Source organism: Crocodylus siamensis, chromosome 2 (genome assembly GCF_052110815.1).
Source record: "Crocodylus siamensis isolate JL-2025a chromosome 2, ASM5211081v1, whole genome shotgun sequence".
Taxonomy (NCBI): Eukaryota; Metazoa; Chordata; order Crocodylia; family Crocodylidae; genus Crocodylus; species Crocodylus siamensis.
The window spans coordinates 203,233,314-203,247,769 of record NC_143396.1 but is presented as its reverse complement, the minus strand read 5'-3'; the positions used below and the strand labels follow the sequence as shown (position 1 = coordinate 203,247,769).

The 14,456-nt window shown below is 40.8% G+C and overlaps 1 protein-coding gene across 4 annotated transcripts in view; it reads left to right on the top strand.

Moving 5' to 3' along the window:
* Positions 1 to 14,456, top strand: part of LUZP2 (leucine zipper protein 2) — a 420,158-nt gene that overhangs the window by 298,911 nt on the left and 106,791 nt on the right. For all 4 annotated transcript variants that reach the window (XM_090032838.1, XM_090032836.1, XM_090032837.1 and 1 more), the window contains one exon: positions 7,574 to 7,738. In XM_090032838.1, the coding sequence (XP_089888964.1) occupies positions 7,574 to 7,738 (165 nt within the window). The remainder of the gene's footprint in view (positions 1 to 7,573; positions 7,739 to 14,456) is intronic.

The window sequence follows — 14,456 nt, the reverse complement described above, 5'->3', positions numbered from 1 at the left end:
ATGAGAGTTGGGAGGGACCTCAGGAGGTCATCTAGTGCAACCCCCTGCTCAAAGCAGGACCAGCCCCAACCAGATAATTCCAACCAAGGCTTTGTCTAGCTGGGTCTTAAAAACCACAAGGATGAGTTCCAACCTCTCTGGGTAACCAGTTCCAGTGTTTTACTACCCTCCTAGTGAGAGTTTTTTCTTAATATCTAACTTAAACTCCCCTTGCTGCAATTTGAGACCATTGCTCCTTGGTCTGTCATCTGCCACCACTAAGAATAGTCTAGCTCCATTCTCTTTGGAACCACCTTTCAGGTAGTTGAAAGCTCAATCTTCTCTTCTCCAGACTAAATAAGCCCAAATCCCTCAGCCTCTCTTCCTAAGTCATATTCCTTAGCCCCCCTAACCATTTTCATTGCCCACTGCTGGACTCTCTCCAATTTGTCAACATCCTTTCTATAGTAAGGGGCCCAAAACTGGACACAGTACTCCAGATGTGGCCTCACCAGTGCAGAACAGAGGGAAACAATCACTTCCCTTGATCTGCTGTCAACACTCCTACTAATGTAGCCCAGTATTCTGTTAGCCTTTTTCGCAAGAAGACCATGCTGGGGGCTCATATTCAGCTTATTGTCCCACAGTCCTTTTTCTGCATGGCTGTTACCCAGCCAGTCAGATCCCAGTCTGTACTGGTGCATGGAATTGTTCTGTGCTAATACACTTTTCTTATTGAACCTCATGAGATTTCTTTTGGTCCAGTCTTCCAATTTGTCTAGGTCTCTCTGAATCCTAATCTTACTCTCCAGTGTATCTACTACTCGCACTTTGATATCATCTGCAAACTTGCTGGGGGTGCACTCTGTACCATCTTCCAGGTCACTGATGATGATTTTGAACAAGACCAGCTCCAGGAGTTGGGGCATTCTATGGGATATCAGCTGATATATACCTGGGGCATTCTATGCAATATCAGCTGCCAACTAGATATTGAGTCATTGACTAGTACCCTCTGAGCCTGTTGATCCAGGCAGTTTTATATCTACCTTACAGTCCATGCATCCAACCTGTTCTTCCTTAACTTCAAAATATCTATGTCCAGAGGCAGGATCCAATGGTTCTTTGGGCTGGATCTGACCCATGGACCATAGGGAGCTGACCCCTGAGTTAGAGTATTAAATTAGGGAACAAAATATCCATTTTCAATCAAATAAATCAAAAATAAGATTTTTTAAAAGTATACAATAAAATATACATGTCAACTCATTTCAACTTTTATACATGCTTTACATAACATAACATGTCACTTTAATATCATGGTCAAAACATTTGGGCAAATATATCACTGTATTTAACCATGACAAAATACAAAGTAAAATGTCAAAATAAAATCTTTCATTTTCTTCAAAACATACTTTTAGAATTGTGCCATTTTTTTTGTATTTTTTAATTTGAATTTTGGAAGCTCTACCAAAGAAGCATTTCCAGGTTGGACCAATTCTGGATACTTAACAATATGATTGCCACTTCCTATGCTCTCTAAAAGCTTGCTCAGTATACTCTCTAAAAGCTTCAGAGAAGAACACTGGAAGATGGAAGATATATATCTGTGTGTATACATATATGTGTATATATGTATTGTATACTTATATATAATAAGTGTGTGTGTGTATGTATATGTATATGTGTGTGTATATACATATGTGTGTGTGTGTGTGTATATATCTGTGTATATAATTATATATATGTGTATGTGTGTGTACGTATTAGGGGTGTGCAAAACAGGCCGTATTCAATTTGGATTCAGCCCAGGTCAGAGATGGTGATTCGATTTGTTGATTTGGATCACCGTCCCTGATTCGATTTGGCCAAATCCTGATCTGAAGGTTTGATACTGATTCAGAGAATCAGGGATTCGGCCATAGAAACAGCTTTAAATGTTTTTTTTTCACATACCTCAAGGTACCAGGCACAGCTCATGAACACTGCGATGCGGAGTGGATGGAGCATCCCACAGGACCCTAGGGGGCCACCCTGCATGCTCAGTGGTGAACCTGGAAGTGGATCAGAAGTACTTGCAGTCCACTTCCAAGTCCACTGGGGAGTGCACTCAAGCCCACCCCCCCCATACCCTCCTGGCTCAGTGATTAGCTGCAGGGGGATCCTGGGTGCTCCCCAGACCCAGGAGACACTAGTCACCAAGCTGGAGGGGGTGCAGGCCCCCCCACCCCCATGCTTCCCAGTGGATCTGGAAGTGGACTGGAAGTGCTTCTGGTCCACTTCTGGGTCTGCTGCCGAGTGTGCTGGGGAGCCACCTGCACTCCTGTGGCACACTCCATCTGCCCCAGAATTGCAGCATTCACAAGTCACCTGGTACTTTGAGGTATGTAGAAAAAACATTTATGTCTATGTCTGAATTGCTGAATTCAGAGCATTCTAATTCAGTTTGGAGGGATTAAAGGGTCTCCTGATTCAGTTCGGATTCAGAGATTCAGTTGCCAAATCAGGCTGAATCTCCACCAGATCAAATTGGGAACCAAAGCTTTGCACAGCCCTAACCATATATATATATGTATAAATTTTGTTTCCACTGTAAGCCTTTCAGTTGCTGGGATTTTTCCCAGCAACTGAAATGCATTAAACTTGGAAATTGTTTTCTTTATAGTGAGTTAGAAGGCTTTTTTTCATTTAATAAATTACTTTTAAGTATGTCTGAGCTTGTATAATTCCAAACACACCCCTATATTATATGGATAGGTAATTAGCCATATTAGTCTGTCTTAAGTTGGGCAGAAGGCAAGGTAGAAGTACATGTTTAAGATTAGCTGAATCAGAGATGCATAAGCTCTTGTGAGCTACATCTAATGAACTGAGCGGTGACTCATAAAAGCTTATGCATCTCTGATTTAGTTGTTCTATAATGTGCACTGCTACCCTGCCTTCTGCCAAAAGAATGAATTTTATTAGTAGATGTTTAGGATTATGAATCCAAAAAGATGATAAAGCCAGTAGGGAAATACAAATCGCCCAAGCAAGGGACTAACATTAGAGGGATGGGGGTGAGGCATGGAATGCAACTAAGTTACAGAAAATACCACGTTAGCCAACTAAGCCCAAGGGAGTGGGGTGGGGAAAGCTGAGGGAGGAGGTTCACGATGCTGAGAGAGAAAGAAGATGGATACACACAAACCTGTACAATGGTCCTCAATGTATACATTTTACTTTATAGAGTTAGCCCAGGCCTAGATAACTCCCCACTGCAAAGTGGGGAGTTGTGCCAGACCTATTTAATTTCATTCACAATAGTGGTGTACCAGCCCAAATATCAGGGTGGATTTCAGATGAAGTAGTATATGATTCTTAAACCAAGCTGTTCTAAGAAGAAATTCATACAGTGTTCCTTCTCTCTCCTACCTTGAATGGAACTATTGCGGTGCCACTGGCACAACGTATTTACAAAAAGTATTGTTCCCCAGTGGAGTTACTCATTATAATGCAGACAGTACTGGGAAACGCAGAGAGCATTTGGCAGCAAGAACTTTTAATGAGAATGTCATTAAAGAATTCTGTCTGCTAACCTCAAAATGATTTGCAGCAAACCCAGCTGACTCTCTATGATTCTGTTCCTTTCCTATCCACTAACATAAACATGTAATTCAGAGTGCTATCATGCCACTGTTTTACCAGAAGGCTGGTGTTAGTTTGTGGCAAACTAGCAGCAGGGAAAGAAGACTTCAGGGATGGCTTCCTTGTCCCACTACTGTGAAAGGTCAGCAGAAATGGATTGTTAAAAATCCGTGAAGAAGAAGGGAGACAAGAAAGTATAGCTCAAGCAGAATTGTGGGAGAGAACTGGAAGACTAAAAGCACCCAAGCTTGGTTAACCCTTGTTCTCCCTACATGATAAATGAGTTTTCCTGTTTGGGATGAAGTGACAGGTGTATTCTTGGTGTATTGATTTCACAATGAAGCCATGCACAGCATCTGCTTTAAAGAATAGGAAAGATGACAGAGCAATGAGAAAGTGCATGTGAACTGGATTGCATTGAACAATAGGTTCTCCAAGTGCGTTGATAGCAAAGTCACATATTCTTAAAACAGCATGGATAAACATTTCATCCTTCTGTCTTAGGTTCAAACAGTTTTATTTGGCTACTCTGGCATACATTTGTGTGTACTAGCAGTAGGCTTTTCTCAGTGGCCTATACAAAATGCTTTGCCAAAATGCTTCACACAGCCTTCAAGAGTTATCATGTACTTGAACAAAGCTAAAAGGTACCAAACCGGTCCAATTAGATGATTTATCCCCAGGTTCCAGTTAGATAGCGGCAAGCTGAATGGAGTTTAGTGCAATCTCTTTCTCTCTCTCTTTTTTGTTAATGGACAGCACATCCTACTTACCAAGCTTTAAAAAGATATGGAAAAAATTGCTACTAATTATTTGGCTAAGCATTACTGAAATAATTACAGTAGAGTCTCAATTATCTAAACAACAGTTATTCAAACCATTCTGTTATCTGACTTCAGGATAGGCTGACTTCAGGATAGGCTGCCTAATGTGTGGTAAAAGTGAGAGCACTTTGTATATAATTTGCATTTAAAGGTTTATTTAATGTGCTTCATTGCCCAAACAATTTTGATTTTATAAATGCATTTTGATCTCAGATAGTTCGGAGAATAGATTCTTTACTGTACTACCGTAACTATACTATTGTATAGTTACATCTGCACCATAATGTCTATGCTGATCAGGTCCTCCTTATGGTTGTTCTTACTCTTGTACTTGTCAACCTTGTACACCAATGGTCTCCCAACTGTCCTTGTGAGTGTCAAGTACTGGGCAAATAATATGATTCATACAATATTATACTTCACTTCCCCTGTCAACCTCAGTTTTAAGTTTTAAATTTTTGTGGTCCAAGTAATGTTGGAGGGTTTCATGGGCAGTGTTTTCTATGAGTCATGGGTTGTGGGCCACTGATCTACTCTATATATTCTTACACCTGATCCTAGAAGTAGTCTATTGTGAGCTGAGAAATTCTGTTGAACTTCAAGGTATGATGCTGACCCTGCTGCAGTGTGTTTTTAAGTTTCTCAGGTCCCTGGCATGTGCTACATTTTTGGAATGATTAAAGGAAACAACATGCCACACCTCTATTGAATTTATGGTACCATAAAATGCTAAATGAGCCATAAAGATATTCCTCAGAATGTGTGTAACATCTTTGTGGCTGGTTTGTATGGTACCATAAATTTAATGTGTGGCATGCCTCATCATCCTAGTGCTTACTGAAGCTGGGCAGCCTCTGGTCTGGAACCTGGCTGGGAGATTTGAGCTTGCTAGGACCAGGAAGACACCTTAAAAATCTTTGCCCTGCAGCCTGTGGTCCTGGGTGTAGAAAGCTAAACTCTTTGAATATGGGTGTGCAGCTGGTTGATAGATCTTCTCTAATCCCCACTTGCACATGCCAGTCAAAAGAGGCACCCAACACAAGCAGCTGTACATGCTGGGTAGCTCTTTAAGTGTGCAAGTACAGCTGGGGATGTGGGAACTTACTTCTGTCCTTGGTTGCACACACCAGTTTAGAGAAGGATCTAAGAATCTCCCCCATCACCAACTGCATGCTCTCTTTTTTTTGAACATGCTCAGTATGACCAGCTAGAACTAGAGGAGCCACCCCATTCCCCAATGCTTGTTTTGAGTACCTCTTTAAAACAGCATAATCAGCAGGGAGGGAGGGAGCTCCCCCATCCCCAGCTCCACTGTGGGGGGTACCAAGAGCCCAGTATTGGGGAGCCATTCCCTGATTTCAGGCTTACAGTCCCCAGGCAACCCAAAAAAAAAGCAGATAGGAGTGTAGCTGGGACTCTCAGCTACATATTTGCTTTTTTAAAGGAACGGTGCTCTGTAAGCCTGACGTATGGGAAAGGCTTCCCAGTGGTAGGTTCATAGTGCCTTAGACCTTTTAAAAGCAGACATGACATTGAGAACCCCTGTGGCACTCCCACTTTTTTAATGCTCCTGGGCATCCATGGAAGCACCCCCTGGAGAATGAAGAGCTCCCAGTTCCCCAGATGCAACTTCTTTGGGGAGTTGGGGGTGCAGCTAAAGAGTAGGGAGCTTCCCATTCTCCAGGTACAGGTGCCCCCTACCCCTCCATGCTGGCTCTCATTTGATTGGAATTGGAGAAATATTATGTCTCATTCCCCAAATTGCTTGACCTGCCATGCCAGATTTCCATAGCAGGTCACACACTTCTGTGAATGAGGCATAACATTCCTCATACTCCAGTTTGGTGGCTTTGATGTGGTTTACAGGTTCAATATAGAAGGGAAAGATAGATTATGTGTCTTGGTCTGATTGAGAATAACCTCATGATGAACATTAAATAACGACATAGAATGAGAGATGTTCCTAAGGTCATCCAGGAAGCCTATGATGTAATAGGAAATTTAAATGTTTCCCAAGTTCCAGGTTAGCCATGTAATCGTTAGGCCATCTTTCCTGTCCTTGTTTACTATGGGGATGTACAGGCACTGAATTTCAATTGTTCTAACCAGGGTTAGGCTTATCTAAATGCCCACTCATGTAGGCATTCTAAGGGTTTAATTTGACCAAAAAATGGCATGCCCAAACTCAATTAGTTCATCTCAGGAGGTGCACTTATATTGAGATAGGGATAAACAATCTAGGAAGGGGTTAACCTGATCTACCCAATGCTGGCATATACATCCCCAGGGCTGGGGAATCTCACCTGCTCGCTTCAGCCCTGGGGCTGTTCCGTTTTACTGCCAACCCTGATCCTGACTGGACTATTTTTAATACCCAGATTCCTTCCCCTCTCCCCTGACCAAGCAACCTCTGCCCGTACTGACACACCATAGTCCTGCCAGTCACTGACAGACATGCCAGCCTCCCCCTGGACCCATCCGTCTCACCCCAAGTTTCTTACCTCAGGCTGCCTGTGTTGCTGCCAGCAGTGGCAAATGACTGCATGTGCCACTTCTAGCAGCAGAAAAAGGCTACATGTGCCTCTACCAGTCTAGGTTTAAGCAGTTTAAAATAAGTGGCCTGAACTTAGACTGGCTGCAACAAAATGCTTGTTCACAGATAGCATACCACTTTCACAGTCACTGAGAGTAACGCATATATCTCTTTATCAAGCATAAGATGTCAATATTATGATTGTTAAAGGGCTTGTCTTACTGGCATTGTGAAAACAGAAGCTTATTACTGTTTGGCACCAGTATGTGTTGAACTTCAAGGAAAATACAGATCTCCTCTGATTTGGACAATGGTAACCTCCTAAATCCAATAAAAAACCTGATAGTTTATTATGTAAAGGCATAGCATGTAAATGTAAAATAAATTATTTTTCTATTATATTAAACAATTTGCTTATAATTTATGGTGGTGTGGTACCAAGAATCTTGTCTCTGTGTATTTGCAGAATAATTATATACATGTACACTTGATTCTGTCCAGCAAACCTAGAAAGAATCTGTTTGATTCAGAGCAATACTCTTTGAAAATAAGCAATACTCTTTGCTATAACCAGTCTGAAGATTTGATGACATCTCACTTTCCTCAGGAGTCTCAGCTGAAAGCTTTGAAGGAGACTGTCCAACTCTGCTTGTCTTCTGTTCTTCACAATCAACCTCCAGCTATGAATATAATCCATTCAAAACCGACTGAGAGGCTGACATCCCCAGTTACAAACGGCTCAAAAGTTCCATTTCAGGCAACAAACACTAAGGTAAAATGTATTCCCTTTTTCATTTAAAGAGCTTTCAGTTTGTCCTGTAAGACCATCAAAGTGGAACTAAGAAGGATTTAAAATTTATTGAAAGATTAGAAAGTATTTTAAAGATAATGCTAAGCTTTTTTCCCCTGATGTCACTAAAATTACTTTTAAAAAAGTTGGAGAACATGAGAACATCTATTTTTATAGCTATTGAACAAAATTCTTCATCTTCTGTTGTGTGGACTATGTCTGCATCTGGATCTAGCATAGTTCTGTGTATGAAATGTGTATGTATAAAGTAAGTGTCTGCAGGTATGAGACATAGAAAGCCAAGGCAGGCATGGAGATCAAGCTGGTGACTGAAATTAAGGACAACAAAAAGTCTTTCTATAGGTACATAGGGAGCAAGAAAAAAAAATGATCTCCTCTGTGGGACCCTGCTGAATACAGAGGGGCAGCCCACAGTTAATCCCTGCAAAAAGACAGAGCTCCAAAATATATACTTCACATCTGTATTCCTGAAATCAGATGGGAGCTGTTCACCTGACCAGAGGCTCAGGGAATATGGGGAAGACAGCAGACCACATGAAATCAGTCCTGAGCAGGTGACTCTTAGCACATGTGGACATTTTCAAGTGTGCTGGGCCAGATAACCTGCATCTGAAAGCCCTGAAAGAACTGGTTAGGCTTGTAGTAGGGCCTCTGGCAAAGCTGTTTGAAGAGTTGTGGAATTCGGGAGTAGCCCCAGATGAGTAGAAGAGGGTCAACATGGTGCCTATCTTCAAGAAAGGTAAGAGGGATGACCCTGCAAACTATATATTGGTCAGTTTGACTTCAGTCCTGGGAAACATCTTTGAAAATTTTTTTAAGGAGGCCATCACTTACAAGTTCATAACTGGTGGGGTACTAAGAAGCAACCAGAATGGCTTTGTCGAAGGTAGATCATGCCTGACTAACCTGGTGTCCTTTTATGACCAGGTAACCAACCAGCTGAACAAGGGACACAAGGTTGATACTTAGACTTCAGTAAAGCTTTTGATTCCATTTCCCATGAGATTCTCTCAACCAAATTGGAGGGTACTGGCCTAGACCAGTCTACAGTAAGGTGGGTGGACAATTGGCTTAGAAGCTGATCCCAGAGAGTTGTAATCAATGGGATGGCCTCATTCTAGAGGGCCATCTCCAGTGGTGTCCCCAAGATTGTTGCTTGGACCTCTGCTCTTTAACATGTTCAAGACTTGGATGGGGAGGGAAGGGGGTAGAAAGATCAATGGTTAAGTTCATGGATTTTACCAAGCTATGGGGAAATCCAGGCATATCAGAGGATAGGGTAACAGGACTGTGCAAATAGGGAACTATTCAATTTGGATTTGGCCAGTTCGGATACCAGCAATTTTATTCAGAGATTCAAATCACTTTTCTGATTTGATTCTCCCAATTCAACTTCAAAAGATTCGGAGCAGATTTGGAAAGATTTGGAGATTTGGCCATAGAGTATCATGGGGAATCAATGAAATATCTATAACTTTGTTGTTTCCTGGCTGATTCAGATGAAACTTGCAGAGATAGTAGCCTCTGCATGGAGCATGAAGCCTGCCAAGTTTCAAAGTAATGGGTGCAGGGTTTTCTTGAAAACTGTACCTCAAAGTTGTAAAAGCAAAACTCATATCACATGTGTGTGTTATGCCACATCAGGGTAACTCTTGCTGAGGACACAAATCCTGTCAAGTTTCAAGGAGACAGGTGCTGGGATTTCTGGGATGCTTCACCTCAAACTGCTGACAAGCAAAACTTGTGACATAGGTGACACTGTGCGTGTTAAGGCACAGGGGGGTGAAAACTACTGGTCTGACAGGACCTGCTGCAGCCATGAAGCCTCCAGCTGTCAAGGAGATAGGTGCAAGGGGAGTCTGGGTTCTGGGGCCCTGCATGACTTTTCACAGCCGGGCCTATGAACTTCATCAGCTTTCTAGGTAGCAGGTACAGAAACTCATGGACTCAATATACACACTGGAATTCTGACACACTGCAACCTGCCGGACATCTGACTCCCCAGGTACCTCTGAAATTTTACCTGCACTGCTATATCCCCCTTCTCATCCACCCCCCTCCATCCCCAGCCTGCATTTCCAGTTTTACTGACTGGCTTTCTTGCCTGCATTGCATGCCAGGCCAGCCTCTGGTTTCTTTACTATTCCTTTCAGCCAGGACCAGGAAACACGCACCAACTGCAAGTACTTCCTCCGCCTGACAAAGGGGCTGACAAAGAGTTTTTCAATGCAAAAGATGGCATCCCAAGCAGCTAAGCTGAGCTCACTGGGAGCCTCACAATTGCACTGCAACCAGCAAGCCTCAGGCCTGTGAAAGATGTGACAGGTCTGGGCTTTTTCCAGCCAGGTGTGTGTGTGTGTGTGTGTGTGTGTGCATTAGCTGGAGGTTATGGTGAATCCTACCCACCTTTCACCAGGGGATCATTGGTCCTGGAATCTACAATGCTGGTGCACCACCAGTAGTCCCAGCAAGCCTCCCTACCCTGGCAGGGTGTAGTTTTAGTGGCCATGCCCAGGACCTGGGGCTTCCTCCTTCCCCATAGCCCTAGCCCATACCTCCAAGTTCGTTCTGGAGCAAGATCAGCAGGAACACGTTCTTCCTCTTCTGGCTGATGATGCAGTGAGTGCCCCCTCCAGCTGAGAGGGGGGGCATTAACTGGTTTTTTAAAAAATGAAAAAAGTAAATAGGTGTCGACAGAGTGGTTGGTTTTATAATGAAAAGCAACTCCAAATCTTAATAAACAAACTTTAGGGGGCAAATGTCATCTGATTAATGTAGTAAGTTTCATTGCTGACTTGACAGATCTCTGCCACAAGGTTGTTTTTATATATCCTTTCATCTATACAAAAAAAGTCACTTGAAAAACTGCAGAGTTGCTACTTTTCATTTAATGTCTCTAATTTTATGGAGAGATTTATTTTCTACTAAAAGTGAAAAAAAGAGATCAGTTTCCTCCTATGCTAGAATACCATAATGCAAGGAAACAATTCTAATTAGAAAATTAAAGGGTGGTAATGTAATTAATAGAAGCAATAACAGCCAATTATCTTGAGAATTTGCATTTATAGATAATTTGCCCTCATATCCAATTGCATATAATTGGAATAACTCAAATGGTTTTATTTGCATTATTTCAGCTTCACAAAGGAATAACTGAAACATGTATTTCATTCCAAAGGATCCCCAAACATTTCCAAAAATACATAATTGAATCACTTCACCTTCTGCTAAAAGCTTCCAAGTCCTATCTGGGATATGGCAGCTGTTAAAGTGCATAATCAGTAGAAAAGTGTGAGCCAGGAATCAGAGACTCTTTTTGTAGCCAGTTAAAGCTGCTAAATATTTTTAGTGGCATTTATAATAATCCAGTCTGGAATCTGATCAAGATACAGGGTCTCCAGAAAAATGCACACAATACTTTAATAACCTTACAAGGTGATATTGTTCTGGTGCTGATTTAGAAATGTAGAGTCCTTTATTCTTTCCCTTCCAGTATCCTAGGATTTTCTTAGAGTTCATGATGACCATGTCCCACCCCTAAATGTTATGACTGAGGCACTCTTCATTATATCAGTAGACATTTACACATCTATACTGATCTGCTTCTCTTCATTGTAAAAATTATTGTGCAATTCAGTGGTTGTTCTTGAGTCATGTAAGAACAATAATGCTTACCATTTGATGTCAGGCACAAGTGCACCATGCCATAGGCTTTGGAGAGATAACAGTAATGCAGATTTTGAAGGGACTAGATAAACACTAAATAAAATATATTTTGAGAATTCAGATTCTGACAGTTATCTATAAGGAAAAGATAATATGTTGGGTAATTTTTGTCTTTGTTACATTTTTCATGTATAAAATCTTAAGGTATATGAATATTTCTACAGTAAATCTATCTGCAAGTACCACCAGATAGATTTCTATACACCTACTCACAGGAGTTTGTTTGAATAAGAAAAGTGATATTGCCCCTTTCATAGATGTTACTCACATTTTCCTGTACTTGGCACATGCCGTGAAAATGTCTGAGAAAATAATGGGTTGCAATGCTGCCATTCCACCCATTGACAGCTCATTATTATAAATCTGTACATTATCCTTGATTATAAAATCACTGAAATCTGCTACTGTGAAATAGGTTGTCAAGGAATCATAGTCTGGGCCAAAATTATACCCTCTTCACCTAAATTATATTATGGAAACCTTTTCATAATGACATCTGCTATTATGTATGTAGTCCTTGACTTTGTCTTATCCTACAAGATAACTAGCTCCAGTCATAGATGTATGGGTTCTTCCTTGTCTTCAGGTTCCCACACAATTTTTTTCTCTGTAGTCCATTAATTTTATGTGAATATATGGTGAGTGAGTGTGTGTATGTATGTGTGTGTTTATAAAAATTGCACATGTTTTTATACAGAAAGTGGGCACCTTTGGTTGAGCCATATTGATGAATACTGTCTCTTTTGGTAAGCTGCAGTTTAACCATTGGGGACAAATGTGATGCCTTATTTGGTAAATACCTTAATTTCAAAAGACTACTCATCTGGCTCTAAAAATTTGGGGTGGGGGTGTTAATTGTCAAGTATACATACTGCTTAAAAATCATAATTTACATTTTCTGGTCTGTATCACTTAAGGACTTCAGTCTTTGGAACTGATTTTGATGCCTGTTAGAGGGCATAAATGAATAGGTTGTATGCTTGTGTGGATATCTGACAGTGGGGCTCTTTTGGCAACATGCCTCCTAGTATTTGATAGTCAAGACTTTATGAGGTAAGAAGAATTTGGGAAGATGATGGGACACAAAAATTACCTGATTTGCCACTACAAGAAACATTTAAATATCTCATATGTTATCCATAGATTTGGTCTGTTTGGAGATTGTTGTCTAGGAAACATAAATCTTGATGAAAAAACAAAAAATGTGGGGTTATGTTTCACTAGGGTTTGCAATAATCTGCTACAATAGGAAGTGTTCACAGAAACTATGACATTCCAATGATTGAAAACAATTGCAATCTGAAGTCCATGATGAGTCAGTTAAATGAGTTAATTTTGCATAATCCATTTTTAATAACCAAGATTCCAGGTTACATAGATCACTACCTCAATAGGCACTAATCTACATACTTGTTCCTGGTGTGAGCAGAGTCTCACAATGAAATAGCTATTATTACCTCTCAGTGATGTGATCAGTTGAAATCAGAACTGAAGACTCCTTTGGAGGATAGTGTGCTGTACCTTTTATTGCAGTTTTGCCTTATACTGTTCCTTGGGATAAAGTGGAAGGAGGGTTATGAATTCAGAATAGCTATGACCAGGGCAGCCATTGCACCTTTTCCACTAACTCTAAACTTCAGTTATGTACTTGTTTGTTTGTTTTTAAAGTAGAAATAAAATAATGAGAACCATAAAAAAATCAAGTCATTTAAATATACTTTTCTTGCTAAACTAAAGCTAGAAGAAAACAAAATCACCTTCTCCCCAGTCAAGGTATCTTTTGATTAAAGAAGTTTTATAGGCAAGGGACAGCAGTTACACATAAATTGGTATAAGTAATCAAAAATCAATACAAATGTGTAACACAACAAGTTCAGTGCGCATAAACTACTTTTGATATGGCCAAAACCGGTTTAAGATATATTTGGATGGGTGTAGTATCAGACTTAACTGATTTAGGTTAAATTGGTTTATTGAACTTCTGTCCCAGATCCCCTCCAGATTCATGTTAACTCAGTCTCCCAGCATCTCAAGGTACTTTCCTTCTCCTCTTCAACACTCTCCCCAACTGTTGCAGGGTGGGTGGGCTAGCCTTGGCCTGAGCTGTCTGATCTAGCTGAGCAGGGAGGCATGCTTTAGCACCACCTGCCTTCTTGCCTTGGCCACTGCAGGCATGTGGCTGCATTTCTGGAATCAGAAGTGAATGTCTGTTCACTTGCTTATTCGTTCAATCTATGCAGATTAGACAAACCTGTGAAGCTTGAAATGATTCAGTCTCAGGATTTGACTGTGTGTACCTAGCCACAGTGACTAATCATTATGGCTGCTGACAGATGTTAAAAAAGTGCTTTACTGGAAGAAGCCGTGTATTAGTTCAATCCAGCTCTGCAGAATCTGTATAGATCAGGCATTTCAGTAGGGCTTTTTGGCAATTTTATCTAATAGATGATTCAATCAGCTATTAGATAAAAGTGCCAAAAAGCCCCACTAAAGAATCTGAACTATACAGATAGTTGGAGCCGGGTCCAACTAACACACTTTTATGGGCATGCACTGGTCTTGATGCAGGAACTTGCCAACTTAAAATGCCATCTGTTTTGGGTTTTTTAGACACCTGTAAGCAGCCTACAAATCTGATGCAAGTGGTTCCCCAAAATTTGTGACCAACAGACTGTCATCAATCATCAAAATTTATCATAGACCACCATGCATTCCTACCATCTATTTTTTAATTGAAAATACTGTAAGAAGGGCCTAATGACACTTGTGGACAAGCTGTGGATCATTTATTAGCCATAGTTTGGGAACCAATCTAGATCTATCTAAATCATGTAAAACATACAAACATTTAAACCACATAAAACAAGGAAAGTTTGAAGAAACAAAAACATTGACATCTGGAGAATCAACTCCAGCACATCAAGGAACAACACGAGAAATAATGTAAGAAATA